At 36.9% G+C, this 22,186-nt stretch overlaps 1 protein-coding gene across 10 annotated transcripts in view; it reads right to left on the minus strand.

The window, feature by feature from the left end:
* The window catches only part of LOC145686586 (uncharacterized), a 678,364-nt gene that overhangs the window by 58,335 nt on the left and 597,843 nt on the right, over nucleotides 1–22,186 (minus strand). For all 10 annotated transcript variants that reach the window (XM_081760035.1, XM_081760038.1, XM_081760040.1 and 7 more), the window contains 3 exons: nucleotides 16,322–16,489; nucleotides 9,878–10,006; nucleotides 8,342–8,622 (listed from right to left, as the gene is read on the minus strand). In XM_081760035.1, coding sequence (XP_081616161.1) covers nucleotides 8,342–8,622; nucleotides 9,878–10,006; nucleotides 16,322–16,489 — 578 coding nt within the window. The remainder of the gene's footprint in view (nucleotides 1–8,341; nucleotides 8,623–9,877; nucleotides 10,007–16,321; nucleotides 16,490–22,186) is intronic.

Genomic DNA, 22,186 nt, shown 5'->3' on the forward strand with positions numbered 1-22,186 from the left:
AATTAAAAAAAAAAAAGAAAAGAAAGAAAGAAAATCCGAAGGTCGCGGCCTGTAATTTTTTGTAATGAGAAGTGTATGTGCTGAATTTTACGCCTTCTTAAGCGAATCCTCACATTCGGGATTTTCTAAACAAATAATCGGTAATTTGATTATTAATACAAACCCCCTCTTTTCTCCTATAGGAGCGAAGTTTTCGCAATCATTGAAACGTGTTTTCTGTTAATTTTAATGAAGAATTTATCCCTTAGTTCCATCTTCTTAACCTGAAGAATTTATGATATATTCTATTTTTGTAAAAAAAAAAAAAAAAAAAATGAACTCTCTCTGTCTCCTATAGGACATATATTTTTAAAATTGTTTTATTAGCCCTTGCCTTTTGACAAAGGAATATTCTGTACAAATCCATGTCTCTATCTATAATAGTTTGAGTAAAGTATTGATGAGTAAGTCACTTTAGATATAATCTTTTTTATTTTTTTAAAAAATATAATAGTGTATATATCTTTTTAAAAACTCATAAATAATTCGTGTTCAGTTTTGGTATTTTCGCTCTATTTGAATTTTGTTGGCACTCGATCATATCATTTTTCTTAGATCACTTTTTATTACACAATTCACGAGTCAATACGTTTCTACTAAGGTTTTCTCAATGGCTCTCTCTAGAAGAAAGAACATATGGTGTCCAGACATTTTCAAGAAAAAAATGTGACAACCTTGTCCCTCAGCACGTGCAGAAAACACTCTTGTGGTCACTTGTGGTCATGCTTATGGAAGGAGCTGTTTCTTACGAAGGGTATGGGTAAGGGTCGCTTAACGGTGGCCGCGACTGTATATGCAATACATATTATATACAACTATGATAACCTCGAATACATCGTTACTTTCGAACACTCCGATAATCCCAAACTTTTGTAAATATTCAAGCGACTCGACAAATGCGATCATAGTGATATATTTCTGTATTTTCTGCTTTCAAACAATTCGAGATTCTCGAACAGTTCGAGAGTCCCGAACATTTCGGGAGTCTCAATCATTTCGAGAGTCTCAATCATTTCGAGAGTCTCGAACATTTCGAGTCTCGAACATTTCGAGAGTCTCAAACATTTCGGGAGTCTCGAAAGTTCGATAATTCGATAAAATTAAAATTCTTTATCGATGAAACGGTTTTGAAATTTTATCGAATTGTTATCGATTACTCGATTATCGGAACAGCCCTATACTGAATAAGAGTATCGACAAATATGCATATCAAATTTACAGGATGGCCACAAAATTTACGGGAAAGATTTGTCTGACGTTTTTCAATTTTCAAAACTACTTACAAAAAAAAAAAAAAAAAAAAAAAATCTCTGGCATGTGATTAGTCACACACACACAGTTTCCCATGTTCATGGAAAACAAGTTCAAGAAAACTGGCACCGATGATACATAAGCACTATGTTTTCCCCCTTGTTCAACTGCAACAATGAATAATAAAAAAAACAAATATATGTTATTGTGAAATTACAGAACACAAGAAATTAAATATCTTCTCTTAAACTTTAATCTATAATGTTAGCACATGAAAATTTCGTTACTTATGAATGGAAAATCACAGTGAGACACACTAAAAATGGGCATAAAACTAATTGTTCTATATTAACGACATATCTATAGAAAAAAAGTCATCAGCAGTAAAGAAGGCGCGCTCAGACGATAGCCAGTCGGGAGACTTTGAATTTAGCACAAAGAGGCCATCATAAAGTTTGTGGTTTCTTCGGAAGAAGAAAAAACTAAACGCTGCCATACGTCGTGCCTTCCTTTCCCTCGCCCCCTTTCCACTCTTCCTCTCTTTCCCTTTCATCCATGTGTCTAACAGTGTTTGAGTGTGTGTGTGTGGGGGGGGGGGGGTGTCAAAGAAAAAGGATCATTGAGAAATCTCACATGGGGGCGGCATCCCTTTGTGAGCAAGTGGCTGTCTTTAGACTGAGGCTACTATATTATGTAATTAATTTCAGTTCGCCAAACACGATATTTCCATATAAATATTGGACACATCTTCCATTATATTTGCCTTCTAAGTTTCAAGCTCCTTCAGAATTATCTTTACTGTCTTAGCTTCTTTTCTTTAATTTTTCTTTTTCTCTTGTCGTCGCTTCTGCGAAATAAATACGAGCATTTTGTGTATAATGAATCCAGAATTTCCTTATGGACATTTTCTCACGGCCACCAAGATAAGCTACTGTATCGTACACAAGTGTGAGTGGTACTCAAGTTTGTTCTTTTAAATACAGTAGGACGTCGATAATTCGAACGTCGAAAATCCGAAACGTCAAAAATCTAGAACTTTTCAAATTTTGTTTTTGCGCTAGCGATAAACAAACAATAGGGTTGTCCATCAGCGTCGTGTGAAGTCACTGTTTTTACAAAAGCTTGTTCATATGTAATTGTTTGTCATACATATTTTTATTTTCCCTTAGGCCTATACAAGTTAAGTTTTAAGTGTGAGTTACAAGAACAGTGTAGTTTAGTGTACGAGCAGGTTCTTCAGAAACATTAAATGTAAGTAGCCTTACGTACGGTATTGTAGTTACTGTATGTACTGTATAACCACTGTATCGATAAAAGAGCATACCGTACAGTATATTTAAGCCTAAATGGCATTTTCTTTGTCATTTTCGAAAATCCGAACTACATGTGGTACCAATTAGTTCGGATTTTCGACTTTCTACTGTAATTTGCTACACATTGCGCAATAACTGAAAAATCTTTTTTACTAGATTTGAATTCTCATGAGAGAAAACAAGATCAACTTTAACATCTCTTAAATTATTGCACTCTGAAATATCCAAACTATTTACTCAAAAGTCATCGAAACACTAACCAGTTCTACGAGTAGAATATTGGCTCATAATTGAATACAATTAAGATTTGAACAAAACTTTGTCAACTGTCTCACAATTCTATCTGTCCTATTGCCATCTAACCAATTATTTTTAACTAGTTCAGCTGAAAAAAGCCTGAGTATTCTCCCATTGAAATCCTTTTGACAGAATCATGCACAACAAATGAGTACTTCTCAGAAAAATCTATCAATATCATCACTTCATGATCTGCAAGATTGCCTTTAAGCTTTTTAAGGTATAAAATTTGATGTTTTGGCACAAATGATGGGATATCAAATTGGAATTTTTTTAAAACCAGTTCCTCTGTGAAGTCTTCAACAGTTGTGTAGCACGTCTGCAATGTTTCCCTGTCAGTATAGATCCATTGCTTGTATCCCTTTATCATTTCGTCTAAATCAGAGTCTATGAAACCATCTTCTAAATAAGACCTAAGTTTTTCCTGAGCATTGTTCACAGCGCTCCAACATACAGTCTTCCAAACTACATACAGTTTTCTTAATCAGTTCCTTGTCGTCAAACTTTGGTCATGGTTCACGAAATTTCGAGAAGCTGAGCTGACTGCCAAATTGCTTACAATTAGCTATGAACATTCCTTTCAAACTACACAGAAACAGACGCTTTTGCTTACGTATTTTTTCACCATTGATTCTTCCTGTACTACAACTTTCCGCCTGGACACAGACGAAAAAAAACTCATCACCCTCAAAAAGCTAAGGACATTTTATTTAAATTCATCATTGAACTGTTTCCCGGTTTTGTTCGCAGATGTTGCCAAAATGCCATCTTCCATCTTTAGGTTTCTAACCTGTTTCACCATTCTAATTGACACGATAAGTTCTTCAGGTGTTTTTGCTATAGTCCAGCTACTTGGGGTCAGAATCTGAACTTTTTTGGAATCACTTGAACTCTGAAGTTTAATTTTTAAGTTCTTCAATTAAGATGTCCACGCCCTTACACTTTTTGGAGCACCGTCTCCACTTGTGTTTTAACAATAACAGTTTAACTCACACTAGAAGCGCTGCAATCAGTTGACTAATGCTGTCTTAGGCTTTCTGAACTTTTCGCTTACTGTAACTCATTGACTCCCTCTTGTCAATTCGCTGAAGCTCCAAAAGTGACTCTCCAAACGATGATAATGAAATAATTGCTGTATAGCAAGCATCAACATCCATGTCTTCAGTAAGCACTGATTCTTGCTCATCCTGAGATTCTTGTAATTGCTTTTCAACTAGTTCACGTCTACATTTGGCACAAACCATTGTTAGTCAACAGCTTTAACCTCTCGGATGTTGAAATGGTACCTGGTTATCAATATAATCCGTTCTTGATTGTATGCTTTTCCTCCTCAAACAAGTTGCAGCAGATCTTTTGTAGGAACTGAAATTTGGTCATCTGCAGAGCATGATGACAGAACAAATTTGGGCATCTTCAGTAAAGTCAAGTCCATACTTGAGTCATAAAAGCTGGTTGTACATTGGTGACGTTTCTTTCATTGACTTTAGCTGACTTTTACCAGAAAAAAATGCTGATGACTTGTGACAATCAGTGACATCTGCGTTTCCAAAACAGCAGAATGCAGGTGTCTCTTGATTCATTTTCTGCAATGATAAACATTTAGTAACAAACAAGTGTACTATCTACGTGAACACAAGCAAGCAAGTTATTATTAGATTACTACAAGAGCTTAACGAATGTGCACCCAGCCAGCTCTAAAATCTTATGTAGATCTTCATGCTTATGTAGGTCTTCAATGTGTTACCATCCTATAAAGGTAACCAAGAAAGGTCTGTCGCTTTTTCACACAGTACCTTCGAACATCGACATGTCACGTAAGACATACTTGGAAGATTCAAAATAGTCCTCATCAGCATCGACGACCTTCTGCCAACGTTCTGGAAGGCCATGGATTCCATCGCGGTAGAACTTGATGGGCCGTGATGCGAAGAAGGTATCAAGTGTTTTGCACCTCTACTAGGGATCTGAACTGCCGTCCTGTAACGTGATTGTCCAAGGAATGGAACAGATGATAATCGGAAGGTGCAATGTCCGCGAAGTATAGTGGATGTAATAGTATTTACCATCCAAGGCGTAGAATGGGGTTCCGGGTCATCCTAGCCACGTGGGACTTAGCGTTGTCCTGTAACAGGAGGATCCTGAGTTTTGAGGTTTTGCTGAACACGACTCAACTGCTGATAGTACATAGTTGCATTGATACCCTGACCAGCTGGCAGCAGTTCCCGATGCACGATGCCGCGACTAGTCCACCAAACACACAGGAGGGTCTTTTTCTGGTGCAGTGCTGGTTTCGGTTATTTTGGAACCGGTTCATGGGATGCAAACCAATGATGATGGCGCCGTCGGGACCCACTTCTCATTACATATCAACACCCTGTCCAAAAATAGCTCCTTCCTCAGACGAGACACCAAAGAAACACAGGTGATTACTCGTGTTGCCTTCTGGCCCGGATCCATCGACCCAACTTGTAGTGTTTCCCAAGTTGATGGAGGTGCTGCCGAATGGTTTCTACACTCACATTGAATTGTAGTCCCAATTCCTCACATGTCTGGCCACTGTTCGCCTTAATTGCTGCCTGAAGATCTTCATTTTGTACGTGTGTTGGTCTTCCAGCACATGGTGCGTCTTCAAGTGTTTCGTATCACCGTCCTTACACTTGTTAAACTACCGCTTCGTGAAGTCACGACACCCTCACCAAAGGAATGGCATATCTTCTGCCCCGCTACAGCGGCATTTGACCCAAGTTCGAACTCGTACAGCATACACACCCTTATGACGCTCTATAGAGGTCCCATGTTCACTCTGTCCTTACGCATGTTCACGATGTAACTGAACCGACACAACCAGACAGTATGTCGGATATACCCACACCAACAACTGACCTTCGCCTTATCTCCATCCGTATTCAACTCACGGTGTGAGGGCCAATGGAACACAGACCTCCACAAAAAGCGACACAACTTTCTTGGTTACCTTTATAACATTCTAACATATATCAAACTTTCTAAAATGTTTTAAGAGCATTTAAAAAAAAAAATCTTATACCATTGACAATAAATAATAAGAGGAACATTCTAGAAATACCCTTCTGGAACATTCCAAAATTTCTAAGAACATTCTATCATGTTCGGGAACATATGGAATGTGCTAGAATATTACAGAATAGCACATTTTATAATTTGCTAGAATTTTCTAACACATTCTGTAATGTTCTAACATACTCTATAATTTTCTACAACATTTCAAAATATTCTAACATTCTGTCGATGATGATTTCCCTTCGTAAGACAGGGTTCTATCGCAGCTAAAGCTTAAAGCATGCTCTTCCCAGCTAGAGAGAATAATGAGATTGGAGAGGGTATAGTTCCGAGATATTGACCCCCTCCCCTAAAGATATCCAATAATTAACATCTACTAGATTTTGACCGAATTTGCACGTGCTATCTTTGGATCTAGCTGGATAGTGCCAACTGAATTTAATCCACACATCGACTTCACAGGGGTAATCATGACTCCAAGTTTTGATTGTATTGGTTCATTCACAATATAAAATGCGCAAAGACTTTCTTTTATCAACCTTCAAGAGTGGTATCTATTGAGGTATCTTTACACGGCTTATCAGTAAAACATATTCTGAATCAAAATTAAAAGTCATCAAGTGTTTGAAAGATCAGGTCTTTATGTTTACTACAACTTTAAAAAACGCAACTTCGCATGAGGAGCGAAGGGAAGTGTAATCTTTTAAAGACCATATACATGCAAATAAAGAAGATATTCAACTGAAATTTGGCATCTAAACATCACAGATAATATAGAACCTTCCCGCTAAATTTCATTAACTTTGGAAATGGTAGTGATGAGACCATCTTTGGAATTAAACCTTTTCATATGGAATAATCCTATGTGTTGTAATCAATTTTTCACAATACCTTTTAAATGGATTGACCAGTCAAGAGTACAAATTACGCTACCTTAAGCAGCCCTGAATTCGCGCCTATGCTGAGTGTCCTGAAGCCTAGGAAGAAATATGTCTCCCTCTCCGCGCCTTATATACTAAAGATTTAACTCTTTTTTTATTGTACTAGAAATTTCTTGTGTGAACGTTACTGTATTACAGTCGAGTTACCCTGCCCTTTTCGAAATATCCTGTCGTATTAACATATACTCAACAATGAGATTTTGTGTAGCTGCAACTAAACGCTGGATACATTGTTGATGACAATTTGGTTATTGTAATTTTCAACACAATAACTGCATTCGGGAAGGTGAGGGAGGGATTTCCAAAGGAAATGCAGTGTACGGTGCCAGGGTGTTCGGCCCTGACCTTAAAGTAAGTTTAGATAACTCGAATTTGTAAAAACATATTAGGAAAGCGACATATTTAGAAGTTCCTTGAAAAAGAAATGCATTTTCCAAGGATCACCATCCTTGGACTCACTGCACAACCATGCTCAAAAATAAAGCAGTAATTTCTTTTCCCTGGAAAGTTACATCTCTTATACAAAAAGAACCTCTGATTTGAAGTGACGTCGTAGTACAGACAAAAGAGGAACATCCTCACATTTAGTAATTGCACGTAGGAGGCATAAATCTATAGTTCAATGTGCCATCAAAGAATGTACATCTACCGAGAACCGAATTCTTAGTTTCCTGTAAACACAGGTAAGAGCGCATTATCTAGTTCGGAACGTTCTAGAAGAAATGAACAGGAAATCGAGACCATCGTTACAATTGTTGCCAGAAAATACCACTAACATAGTTTCGTTTAAAGTCCTCTTATTCAATAGAAAAGAGAAAATAAATTCTCCAACTTATTAAGTAGATATAATGGAAAACCACATACAGATCCATAGAACCCGCGTACCTAAGCGATATGAATCAAGCGAACACGGTACAACAGTAGATAAGAATATGTGCTAACACTTGTTTGTGTATTTAAGTTTTGCGTCCTTCTCCAGTACTGAGGCTATATATTAAGGTGGAATACGAACCATCGTAATGCATTCAAATTTTAAGACTCTCCAGTCGGGAATCGGACCCGGGACCACGTTCATAAAAGGCGCACGAGCTAGTCATTAGCTCAGCCAGGAGAGCTCTGTATATATATATATGAGGGGGGGAGGGCTGTGGTGGTTAAGTTGTTAAGTACAAAAGGATAATTTTACTATTTCACTGCTTACAGCATGTCCGATCACTTAGTGAAATTCGACCTTTATAGTCTTATGCTAAAGAAAAATGTATGTGATGCGAATTATTAGGGATGAATCGGATAGCGCAAAGAAAAAGAACCCGGAGGAAACACACAGATTATGCTCACCAAAACTTCACGTGGTCTTAGATCGAACTAGCAACCCTTCGCAATACGTCACCCGCTCTACCATTAAGTTTATGTGTGTTTATACTACAATTTGACAGCACTTCACAATAATCATTTACACACCTTAGCTGCCATAGGATGAAGTCTTTTTCCATGACATCTACCAATAAAGACAACACACGAAATAGGCGAGAGAGCTTGACGTCTTTGGTATGGAATTTAAAATTTATTTTCTCTTCTTCAGTTGCTGCTTTTCGAAACTGTATATCATCATCATTTGAATTTTCTCCATTTTCGAGAGGGTCATCTACATGCACGTCACTATTATTTTGTTGTATTACGCTATCTTCTTCTAAAACAGTTTCCACCAGGTTTAATATTTCCAAGAATATCCCCACGTTCTCCTGAAAGAGATTAAAGATACACAATTTAAGCATAAGCAATTTCTAGAGGCTATTTCTCTCAACATGTGACACTTTTTTCTGAAAACAGCTGGCGCAAAAACTCTTTATGATACAGAATTCTGCTAAATGTTGCCTCCTAGCAAATAGATTTCGTAAAACTAGAATTGAAAAAAAAAAAAAAAAAAAAAACTGATTCATATAATTTTTTTTCACAAAAAGGAAATATAACAAAGTATAAAAGAGAAGCAAAGAATATGAATATGAAAAGTATTGGAACATTCGACTGTATTTTCGTGACGTAAGTTCTGGTTACGAATAGTGCAAGAAATTCACAGAAGGTACTTTTTTTAGTCACAAGAAAAAGAAAAGAAAAAAAAACTGAATTACAGGGAACCGGCTTTTCTTGATTTTGCACTTTTAGGTTAATGTAAGTTTTACAATACGGAGATTGTGATCACTATTTAGTAATGATGATAAATGATGTTGGGAACTGGTAATAGATGGCGTTCTACTAGAAATTTAGAAGGGGTCTTGAGAAATGAATACCTTGTTGGTGTAAATTGAGTTTACACCTACAGTTTCAACCTACGGACGATTTGTATGAATATTAGAAGTAAATCCTTGAGAAAAATACCTGTCTTACTTTAACCTTTGCGGTTGCTTACTTATTCTATAACATTGTAACACCCAACCAAAATATATTGTTGAACAGAAAAAACGAGGAAAGATTGAAAAATAATTCACACTTGCTCTTCTCTTTCCAGGTTGCAAATTGGCAGGTACCTAGTGTAAAATTCACGCTAGACGTCGGTGTAATTGGATCGCCTGTTGTCTTGGTGAAAGCACTGTAATCAAAGTTACAAAAATGTGGCGTGTTTTAGTGTCGTCTACAGAGAAGAGAACAACGAGGTATAACCCGGCTTCTGTGCTAAACGGAAAACTCAGAACATATTTAAAAATAATAATGGGCAGCATTAAAAAAAACTCTGCGCCAGTATCTTCATTTGAAAAAGAGTTTATGAAAGAAATCGTTAGCTTCTTGTATATGCTGCCAAATCTTCCATTATATGATCGGAGGCATACAAGGCAAGCGAGATGCCCCAATGCGTGTTGTGAAAGAATAGTAATCTGATTTATTTATTAATATTTTGTCCACAACTCGATCATATCACTGGGAAAAATAAAGCATTTTTACGTCTCTAGTAACTATGACAGAACATCAATTTTAAAAAAGAAAGAAAGAAAAAAAACATACCGCTTTTAAAGGAAGAGTCAATAGTTCAAAATAGTATTCCCTCATTTCCGGTGTACACACAGGATGCATCTCCAATATTTGTTTGAAGGCCCAACTCGCTCTTGTTACAAGCCTTTCCACTGGAGCATCCTACAAATAACAACACACGTATTAATTTATCATTAATTATTAAAGAGGGCATAAAGTTTTATTGTCAATAATACAATACTTTATACACACGCTGTAGGGTGTGCAAGATACAGGTTTATCTGAACAGGGTCCTACTCTAATGGACATAATGTAGAGGATGTGTTTTAAAAAACGCATGACTATTTCCTTTATCCTCTTCTAGCTACAACGTAGGCCTATACTCTCGCGTACAGACACTTGTAGAGGTTTCGGATGTTAACCTAGGGCATGGGATTCCACGCTTCTTCCGTATACTGGCACAACTGGTCAAGGTCTGTCACCAGATTATATGTTGATATTATCGACGTCGTCCAATCCACACACACTAAATTGAAATTGATGCATAGGTTGAAACACGCCTCAGATAACGCGAGCAGTGTGTGGGCGAGAACTGTCTTACTCAAATATCACATCTCCCCCATGGTGGAGGAAAGGCACCAGAACAAGCTGGATATGTTCTGGATGTAGTTACCTTTCTCAATGTTTTCTTCCGATCACCCAGTCGATGCTGCATCCATAAACGAGCGTCACTTGCGCCGAAGTATAACAGAATATCATTACTAAATACGACTGCGTATTTTGTCAATTGCTCCTCTCGTGACAATATTCAAGACGTGTACTGTAACAAAGTGGAGGGAAAAGTCTGAACACCCGCATTTATGATTACAATTCTTGTGTCCAGCAAACGGTTGAAAATGGTCCTAACTGATAACTCGAGTGCAATATTGATTCTAATCTGTAATGGCACAAACATTTGGTCCACAGTTCGTCTAATGCGGCTCTCCAAGTGTGCATGTGTATGTCGCTGCCGTCCAAAGACGAGCTGACAAATTGTTCTCGGACGTGATGTCAACATTAATGCACAATAGGCACTTTTTAGTTTAACGACACACGAATAATACGCAAAAACACACAAAATTTTTCATAAAACATACGTTAGAACCTCAAAATAACAATTAAAAAATATTTAGCGATTTTCTACGAAATGTCCTTCTGGACGTAGTTCACTTATAAAACTTCCACGTTTTCACTACTCACACTTTTCCACACTATATTTCAAGCGAAAAAAAGGGGGGAGGATATAAGCTCCAAGGGATTATCTCCAGCGAAGATATTTTTGTAGATGGAAATCCTACTACAATTTATAACATTTCGAGATGCTATTTTCTTCTGAATTCACAATATATCATAGTTAAACAACTATTGTATTATAATCTAATCTTAGTGTGAATTTTTCGGCGTACACAATGTTCAATGGAAGATAGTAAGTAGTCGTGGTTATGTCTTCGGATTAGAGATATGCACTGTTCGTTAAGAGAGTGATATCTCGAGGCCTGATATGTAGTTCTTCCAATAGGGAAATTCCCGAAGGATTGGCAGTAGTTCATTTAGATACTCAAGAAAGCAACTGTGATTGTCGATATAAAACATATAGAAACTATCTCTTCGTAAAATATTCAGTTCTAGCAACACTGATTTTCTTATGGAAGAACTACATTTCGTGAGAAATGCTGATTATAGTTTTTTTTTTAAGTCCTTGTTTTCCGCGAATTTCTCCCTTCCGGCAAACGACACACGGACATGAGGATGTTACCAAAAAGAACTTTGCTTCATTCCGAACAAAACGAGGTATTAACCATGATCCTGGGGTAAATAGTCTTGGTGCTAAAATTCATCTACTATTTTTCCCTAATAACTACTAATCTATTGTTATTCAATAAGCTCTTTAGTAAGACTATTCATGGCTTTGGATTAATTGTTTTCACAAAAGAGACACTGACCAAAGCTTAAAACTTTACTTTATTTTAAATTATAATTTGTTACTGTTTCGGATATCTAGCATATCCTTCTTCAGACACGATCGAAATTAATGAAAATACAGACATATATATAAATGTTGTTATAACAGAGTTTAAATTCTTTAACCGTCATATATATATTCATTGTTATAAAAAATTTTTAAATTCTTTTAACAGTCATATATAGAGTCATTGTTGTACCTTTTATTTATTTATTTATTTTTCTTATTTACCGAGGTAGGAAGAGATAAACTGATGAACTGGACAGGGGGCTTACCAATTAATGAATCATGGCAAGGAAGTTTGAACAACATAGAGAAAAAAAAAAAAAAAAATAAATAAATAAAAATAAAAAAATAAATAAAAATAAAAAGCCCTTATAAGAACCAAAAATAAAGGAAGTGATTAATTGGAAAGTGAACACGAAGACTTATAGGATGGGCTGAAGGCCTCGGTAAATAAGAAAAATAAATAAATAAATAAAAATAAAAAAGTACAACAATGACACTATATATGACTGTTAAAAGAATTTAAAAATTTTTTATAACAATGAATATATATATGACGGTTAAAGAATTTAAACTCTGTTATAACAACATTTATATATATGCCTGTATTTTCATTAATTTCGATCGTGTCTGAAGAAGGATATGCTAGATATCCGAAACAGTAACAAATTATAATTTAAAATAAAGTAAAGTTTTAAGCTTTGGTCAGTGTCTCTTTTGTGAAAATCAATAAGCTCTGTCAAGATTTCATCGTAGGATCATAGTTCGTAAATAATTATGTTTGCAATGAAACAATGTTTTCAATTGTATCACTCAAATTCCCCTATTATGTACTAGAAGTGGAAAAATCCCTCTCAAATTGCGAAAAAGAAATTTTCTGTCAGGAAAAAAATCACTTTTTCGGGAATTTGTTCCCTCAGGTACATGCTAGCGCCACGTGAGTGTAGAGTTTGAAACGTTACTTCATTACAAACACAATGAGGTACGAACCAGGATCCAACAATGAACACTCTTGACGCTAGAGCTTATTGAATAACAATACACTAGTAATTATTGCCCAAAAATTGGAAGGGAAATTTAGTAAATCAGCTTTATCACCAAGACTATTTATTCTAGGATTATGGTTTGTACCAAGTTTTGTTCGTAATGAAGCAGCGTTTCCAATCGTACCACCTGCATGTCCCTACCACGTACCTGAAGGGAGGAATTACCGCCCAAAATGTATAAAGAAGTAGCGGGAAATTACTATTTTCAAGAATTCCCTTTTTCGGAAATTTATCTCCTCAGATACATGACAGCGCAACGGTAGTGGTACCGTTGGAAACGTTGCATCATTACGAACAAAATGAGGTACGAGCCATGATCCTACGACAAATACGAATCACTCTGTAGCTACTTTACTAAACATATTGACTAAAAATGTGTAATAGAGGAAAAATTCAGAAATTTTTTGAAAAATCTCTTATTTACCCTACGATAATGGTTCGTACCTTGTTTTGCTCGGAATGACGCTAGGTTTTAAACGGTATCACTCACATGTCCCTATCATGTACCTGAGGGGAGGAATTTCCGAAAAAATGAAAAATCCTGAAAAAATCCCTTTTCCACTTCGGCGGGATATTCCCGCTTCTGGTACATAATATTGAAATTTGAGTGGTACAATTGGAAACATACCTTCATTACGAACACAACGAGGTACAGATCATGATACTAGGATTAATAGCGATGTCAGGATTTAAAAACTCTAAAATTTACCCTTTTCCTTTCTCCTTCGTCCATGTTTGTGACGTCACTGCCTCCAGGCATCGCACGTGTGACTGGAAAATGTCCACGAAATGTATTCTTTGATGTTTCCCCGCTTGAATGAATGCAAAAAACCCGGTGTGAACAGCTTTACTAGAGATTTATAAAGCAAATTCCGAAGGTTGACAGATCTGTACCAAAAGTCCCCAAAGGGTTATATGAAAATATTTTAGTTCAAAGAAATCGCGATTAGCAATAATGTCGACTGGTGTCTGTCCGTCTTTGCTACACCTGGCGTAAGGAAAATAGAACTGGTTTCTCATAATGTTCATCAGCATAAGGAAGTTTTTTCTTTTTTTCAGCATAAAAATTATATTAAAATGGATTTTCCTTAAGTTGCTTTGCACAGTCAGGGACAAAAGAACATATATAACCGGGAAGTAGCTATATATATACATGTGGTATAATATTAGATTGGTGTGAATGGAAGTCCCGTCTTGATGCCCGTGTGAATGGAAGTCTCACCTCAGCAAGACAACACAGTGATGGACTAAGGTCACGCGTCTAACATCAGAAACTCAGTACACGTCCAACAAACAGGTTGGGATACATACACGTCAGGAGGCAGTGCGTTGTTGAACGGGTCGTATGAAAGTGCACATAGAAGAACACACAACTGCGAATAATTTTAGTTTACGAATTCAAACTTGGACATTCCGCACACCAAGCCACAAAAAACATTAACAGTGCATTTGAGCTAGGAATGGCGAATGAACATACCATTCGCAGTTGGTCACAGCATTGCAAAATGAGCCCATGGACACTAACCAACATAATGTTCGTTAGGAACATCGTGGAAGCAGACCCCTTGGAAAAACGTCACTGTCGTTTGAAGGTTACGTCAAAAAAATAAGATGAAAAAAGTCGGATTAATGGGTGCCACATGAGCTGACATTGGCCAACAAGAATTGCCGTCTGGAGATGTAAGGTACACTGAAGTGTAAAGAATAACCGGAAAAGTTCCTTGCATCGGACTGTCACTTGAGTTGAAAAATGGATCTGCTATGACTGACAATCGTAAAGGGTCAGAACAATGGTTAGAGGGTCTAGTTCGGTTTTCTAAACTGTCTCTACACTCAGAGAACGTGCTGTTGCTAGTATAGTGATCTATGGTGGGAGTGAACCATCACGTCTTTCTCAGGCGAGATGAAACCATCAACGTAGATCGCTACAGTGTTGAACTCAATGAAAAGCACCGAAAACTTGTCAGCAAGTATCTACAAATAGTCAACAGACATAATTTCCTCATGTTGTACGACAATGCTGTTGCGCAAAGGACGGTGCAGGCTCTCCATGAGATGCAGTATGAAATCTTTCCTCACTCACCATACTCCCGACACCTTTTCCTGCAACTCAATCACTTTTTCGTATCGCAAACTCCTGACTTCCTTCGCCATGGAATTCAATCGTTGACAATTATGATCAAGCAGAATTCCCTGGTTGAATATGTTAAGAAAAAATTAACAAGCCTGGAAGTAAGGCAAAATGGCTTCGAATTTATAGTAAATTTTGACTATTATTTTTACTGTTAAAAAATTCCTATAATCGTAGTAACATCACTAACTTGCTGTAATGTTCTGTGTTGTTTTTACGTTACTGGGCACATTTGTACAGCAATATGCAGTACGCTGAGAATGCGTCCATGGACTACTGTTAACAGAGCGGACTACGGGTCCGAAAATAATTACAAGAATTTATTTCCGTGAATGCTACAGAGAAATAAATTAAATATATGATGAAAGGAATATTAATGTGATAAATTCTGCTTCCAACACCTGATCATTCTCAAATGCTCAATTTACTAATCTGCGGTAAATTTTGAATCTTTTTATTTTTATTATTATTTTACGTGTACAATTCGCGGCAAAAAACCTGCAACATGAGGATGTAAGTTTATTGTGAAACTACACCTAACAGCGCAGGGAATGAACATAACGTCTAAGTGGAACGAATCACGCCAGGATAAACCTCGGCCTCCTCCCGTGCACACTTATTTTGAAGCAAAAGACTTCGTCATTTCACAATAAACTCATATGCTCATGTTGCAGGTTTTTTGCCGCGGATTGTACAAACTATATATATATATATATATATATATATATATATATATATATATATATATAGATATACGTTCAAGTTCAACGTATTGCATTAAGTGCGAAAATCGAAGGCTAAAATGTGTAGTAAACTCTAGAATAAACAAGAAGATGAAATATATATATATATATATATATATATATATATATATATATACAGCGAACTTTTTTTTTTTTTTTCTAAGGAAAAGACGACGAAGCATGTGAGTAGAGGAATATCTTCAATAATTTTAAAAAGACAATCGTATTCCACACTTCAAAATATTAGAATACTTACAGGTACATAATAAATAAATAAAATGTTTCATTTACTTTTTGTGAGTATTTATTTATTTCTTAACCAATAATTTCTACTTCAACTGATGCTGAAGTGTTCGTAGGGCTTATTCCTGATTACTATACACGAACAGTTGCAATTATTGGTTAAGGAATAACTAAATAAATAAATAAATAAATACTATCAAATAAAAAAAATACTAAAAATACTATCAAAAGGTAAATAGAACATTTTATTTATTTAAATATGAGCGCATACAACCAATATAAAAGCTTTGTCGTGTTAATACTTACAAGTATTAATTTTAATATTAAAATTAAAATTTGTGCTTCCGGATAACGCGTCGTAGACGTTACTGTCATCAAAGCTGTTAATGCTTTGTCCCATTCGTTTATGTTGGAAAAATAGTAGAAACTTGATGCCAAATCGTCTGTGAGCTGTCCTGCTTCATTTTTTCTTTTCTGTAAAGCAAAGCAGAATATGTAATTATAGATCTCTAAGTTTTATAAACCAGCTTACGACTATGTATTCTTCACTGATTAATTTCTATCCTATAGTATGTTGGATTAGGGGAAAAATAAATTAGATATAAAAGGTACTAATGAACTGACAGAATGCATATTTAATAATGAAAATACTAACCTTGAACTTCAGTAAGCATCCGTTTTTTATTAAGTTAATCGTGTACGTTTCGATGAATCTCTCTCATTATCTGTTAAGGAATTTTCACATTGGTTCGTTCACTCACTGACTCACGTAACAAGATTTTTTTTTTAATTTCAGGAAAAAAAGCACTTCTATATTGCAAAAATAAATAAATAAAATAAATAAATATATATATATATTATTATTATTATTATTATTATTCCAATAAATCACTTGAAGTATTGATGAACTTTCACATCACACAAAGTGTGGCCTTCTGTTTAACTCTTTGACAAAATAATTCATGGCTGAAGTACTAATTGTTATGATCCTGTGTCCTTAATCTAAACGTTTACGTCGGTTTGAATTACTGAAATGACAATTAATCCATGTTTTAAATTCTTCAATCTTCAATGTCAGTTCGGTAATTCGACCCCACCTAAGCATTCACATTAAGGGCGAACAATTAAAATAATTGGTTCTTCATTCCTGATTTTGAAAAAAAAAACGTGAACTGGAGGCTACGCATTGTGTGGCACAGAAGTTTATCAAACCCTAAACTGGTTTATTGAGGTAAAATTTCACAGCATTTTTTTTTTCTGTTAAGTATTTATTAAAAAAAAAAATACCGTTATTTAGGTCCATGATTCGATGTAAACATTCCGCAATAGTCATGTAACGATGATGATGACAGAAAGTCAACGAAACGAAAAAGCTGATGCTTAACTGGAGTTCAAGGTTAGTATTTCATTACTATACATATAACAACATAAAGGATCTGTTTAACGATCAAATGGCTAGAAAAACTGACTCCCAGCGCAAAATAAATCCGGAATCATGCTTGGCTAAAATAAGCATGAAAACCAGTCACTCTCTTCTTACAAAAGAAGATATTTTGCTTCTAAACGAATGACAACGGAGACATGTACTAGGTCATGCATCGATATGCGAGGACTAACAAATGGTGCTTGGATTTATTTCGAAATTTAGAAAATTTAACAAGAAGACCTGGATTGGGAAAAATTACTTTCTTCATTAAACATTGGTCGCAATACCAGTGTGGAGTCCAAACGGCCGGTACAAATAGAAAAATTTTATCATTTTAGATTGAAAACAACCCCATTTTCAACAATTTTCTTCTTTCCATTTTCTCGTATCTTCATCCATGACGGAGTTTACTTACGGCCCCGAAATTTTGATACACCTGGTATATATATTTATTCACAGGGAATTAATGAGTTAATGAACTATATCGACAAACTATACGAGGTGATTTTTCACATTAAATAAATAAATAAAAAACTTAATGTAGAGAAAAAAAAGGCATAGTTTCGGAGCTAGAGCTGTCCAAAAGCATTAAAAATACACAATAACACACGTTACTGCGTACATGAGGAACCGTGGAACTGGTGTTTCCTAATACTTACGACTTCACGCCGACGCAGTTCGTGTTCACTGCTATTAAGGCTTATCTTACCTACTTTGACCCTCCCCCTTTTTTTTTTAGTCCAGGCATATCTAAGAATGGTGTTGAGAACATGTCTGGAAATTACGCCCTATGTAAAATCCCTTGCACACTTACTGCACATTGCTGAAACATTACATTTTTGGATGGCGTAAGTGTGAATTCCTTTCCTTTACGATGATATAAGCCACCGAACCATAGTTCCTCGTGTTCGAAATAACGCTTATTGCCAAAAAGAGAGTGAGAGTGTGTGTGTGTGTGAGAAAGAGAGAGAGAGAGAGAGAGAGAGAGAGAGAGAGAGAGTGAGTGAGTGAGTTATAGTTTGTCGAAATATGGAAATTCATGCACAGTAATTAACTTCTTGGTTGATTTGGAGCTTTGCGTCTGTTCACTACCAAAGCTACATGAGATGTGGGCTAGAGCTTAACGTGGACCCGAATTACATGAGCTCCAACCGGGAATATGCAACTGTCTTGTGTTAGACCTGTTTGGTGACAGTATGTAGTACGCAGAGCGGTGCAGTAGACTAGACGCTGGTGGTAAAGAATTGGTGACCTTCCCGATTTTTAAACAAGTAAATTATAGGTCCGTGGTTAGTTGAAGTAAGTACATCCAAGAGTGCAAGTGCTAGGTATATCGACAGGAAAGGCATGGTTTCGGAGAAAGTGACGATGATACATAAAACTCTTGGTACGGAATAAGAAAAAGCCTTGGTGAGAATGTGGTTGCCGGACATTGAAAAGTTTTCACAAAGAACTGTAGCACTACTGCATAACTGACTATAGAACTGAATGGGTATCTGAAATAACGGTTTTTACGTTTGGCACGTTATAAAACTAATTCTCACGTAATTTGCAGTTAAACTAATTACTAATTTCGTGTATAAATAAAACTGAGAGCAAAATTAGACTTTGGGTATGACACGAACTGGCTAGCCACTTCAAGAATTATGCACCTCATTTTCTAAAACTTAGAACGAAGAAACGACTAATATAACTCCTTGCTACAATATTTTGGAATAAAGCAAATGATTAATGGTTCCTCCCAGGTTGTCAAATCAATCATTTATTTTTATCCGATAACAAAGACCTGAGTTACTGTCATACAAATTTGATAAAGATCTTGAAAAACTCATTCGAAGTTTGGACTTTTCAAAGAATTAAACTTTCAGTCTTCTGTTGCTTAAAAATTATAAAATCTAATTTGAATTTTCAATCTTACAGGATCACTTCATCCTGGAGTGGCTTATTTTTGTTTACTTACTTTATCTAAAGTTTATATATATATATATTCCGGGTGTTCTAAAAAATGAAGCCCACGGACCACAGAGCACAGTTCTACAGGCCAAAATAAAATGAAAAGTGAAAACGTTATATGACGGTATGCCCTCCGAGGCCTCCTTCAGCCGCTATGGGGAATCAAAATTTCACAATGTGGCAACGTCGCAGATTAACTGGAAGCCATTATCATTACTCTACGCGTACGAATACAAGCAGTTGAATCGATTGCAACACTAGTGAGTGAGTTGCAACACTAATATATATATATATAATGTGTGTGTGTAGGTGTGCTATACACCGAGGACGTATTATTAATGGATGGAGAGCTGTCAACATCTGTGGTAAGGTTTTCATTTGCAACTCTGATCTCCGACGCCAACAAAGTAACGCTGACAGCTGATGCTTGAAAGGAAGTAATATGGAGTGTCGTCTTTCTCCTGGTTTTCTGCAAGCAGAATTTAAGGACAGCAACGACGAAAAAGAAGCGTGGGCTACGGACGTGGACCTAAAGCTTAATGTGGAATCCACAACCTCCCATCAGGAATCAAATCCGGGCCGAAGGCGCGCACGCTAACCACATCACCCAAGAGATCAGGAAGATTACTGACAGTAATTGTGTACACAATATAGGTGACTAGATATTCTGTAGTACAGACGTTCCCTAGGTACGATATGATTTTCCAGGATTACAGTGCCCCAATACACCAATTATACCTTTTCCGGCGTACTTTAAGGAACATAAAGAACTCCTGATCCGCTCAATCCAACGCTGAACATTATTATATATTCATGTTCAGTTTTAGAGCAGTGATTCCTGTGGAAATCTCCCGACATTATCGCTGATACAGTGCTACACTGCATCGAAGAATGATCCACTTTTCAACTACTTTCCTAGAAACGACTGAAGAGTTAAATATCTCAATTCAATGACAAATACAACCTCCAACTAGGGCCGGTAAAATGGTCCTGTAATCCAGTTTTTCTGAAGGTGAGTTAGTTAGCTAGTGTGGTCAGAAACTGCATTGAGGGTTAATCTTGTATGTGGTTGTCAACCTGCCAACTGCACTGGATTCAGGGTTCTATCGTGTTTCGGAACCTATGTTAATAATACGTCTTAGGTGTTGCTAAAGGACACAAAACCTGAAGACTTCATAAAATATAATAAATAAATTTTAAATATGAACGAATGCCATTATATGTACTGTAGCCAAACGCCATATTAATCAAAAAGTTACATATTGTTTATTTACTAATTTATATATATTTTAACTATTAGCGGCATCTATGGCCTGAAAATCGTCACGTATGAGGAATGACATCCCACGTGGGAAGTACACTATCCAGGGAATGGGGAAAGAAGGAAGCAGCCTGAGACCTGTAAGTTAAGAACCATTCCGGTACTTGTTTAGTGTAAATAAGGAAAACCCAGGAAAAACCTCACTCAAGATGTCTGGTCTGAAAATGCTGTGACACCCAATGTCACCACCTGTCGAGTGTCTCCACCAGGAATTAAATCTGGAACAGCTCGCACCAAAGGCAAGAGCGTTAGTGACTATGGGACCACACTTGTATCGAGGTTGATTCATTTATATTGAGACGAATTTGAATGTCCTACTTATCTACGAAATGTTTCCACCTCCAGTTGTGCTCGATCTGTAGGCCACTTCTAATGACTACTGCTCGGCACTGGAGTTTCCATTGCAGAAAACTGCGTTCCAGCTGGACTATAGGTATTGCATCCCACAAATCTTGACAGGCTTTCCAGCGGCCCGAGACGGCGCGGACTCAACAATGGGCTGACATGTGGATTCTTGACAGGAATGCTGAGAAAAGAATTGCTGAAATTGCAGTTTCCTGTTCTATACGGCGATAGAATACTAGTGATGTTTTTGCCAAATAGCTGGATGCCTTGTCTTTGTGTAGTTCAACCTGCTCTACGTCTTGTCCGTACAATACTAGTATATTTCAGTCGGAGTCTGGTAGTACACAGCATTGATTTTGACGTTTTGCTCCACCTTTCGGAGACGCAGTTTGCCCTGTACGAGCCACAATCATGAACCTTTCTGGCAAAATCTCTATGCACTGGCGGAAGAACGTGCTTCGGCTCTTGTGTCAACAAGTCTGTATGTAATAGTATAAACTTTACCGCAGTCTTTACGTAAATCCACACCTCATCAAAGATAACAACGAACTTCCACCAATCATCCGCGAGATGACGTTCATATAGCTTTCTGCGGTTCCTTTTTCGATCAGCCACATGATACGGTTTTAGGGCACGCACACTGCTATTGAGAACGACAATGAGATGTAAACCCCTATGAATGGTGCGTCTGATTATCGCCTGCGATGTATGGTATTTGCTGGCCATCACACGTTGTGAGTGGGGATTTCCATAGGTCACCATACGCCGAATCACATGCAATAATAGCGGGGCTCTCGTCACAGAAAGCCGGTTTCTAGCTGCTCACGTTGGTGTGATGGGCCCTGGACTTTGCCACATGTTTCCATTTAATACGATTCACAGTGGCACGACCTACAAGAAAATTTCGCACTCGACCCATTTCTACGATGCGTGAACTTAGCCTCGGAATGGGCCACAATGAGCCTGTCCCAGAATCTGTTCAGTATCGGTGGCATCAGACTATGCTCGACGACACTGCTCTACTACGTGACTAATGAGATACCGTAGCTTGTCTCTTAGAAATCTCACGGCAATGGGTTGCGCATGCGCGGTACAATTACACATTGCCTTCGGTTCAATATAAATG

Source organism: Thermobia domestica, chromosome 5 (genome assembly GCF_964235325.1).
Source record: "Thermobia domestica chromosome 5, izTheDome1.hap1.1, whole genome shotgun sequence".
In the NCBI taxonomy this organism is placed as follows: domain Eukaryota; kingdom Metazoa; phylum Arthropoda; class Insecta; order Zygentoma; family Lepismatidae; genus Thermobia; species Thermobia domestica.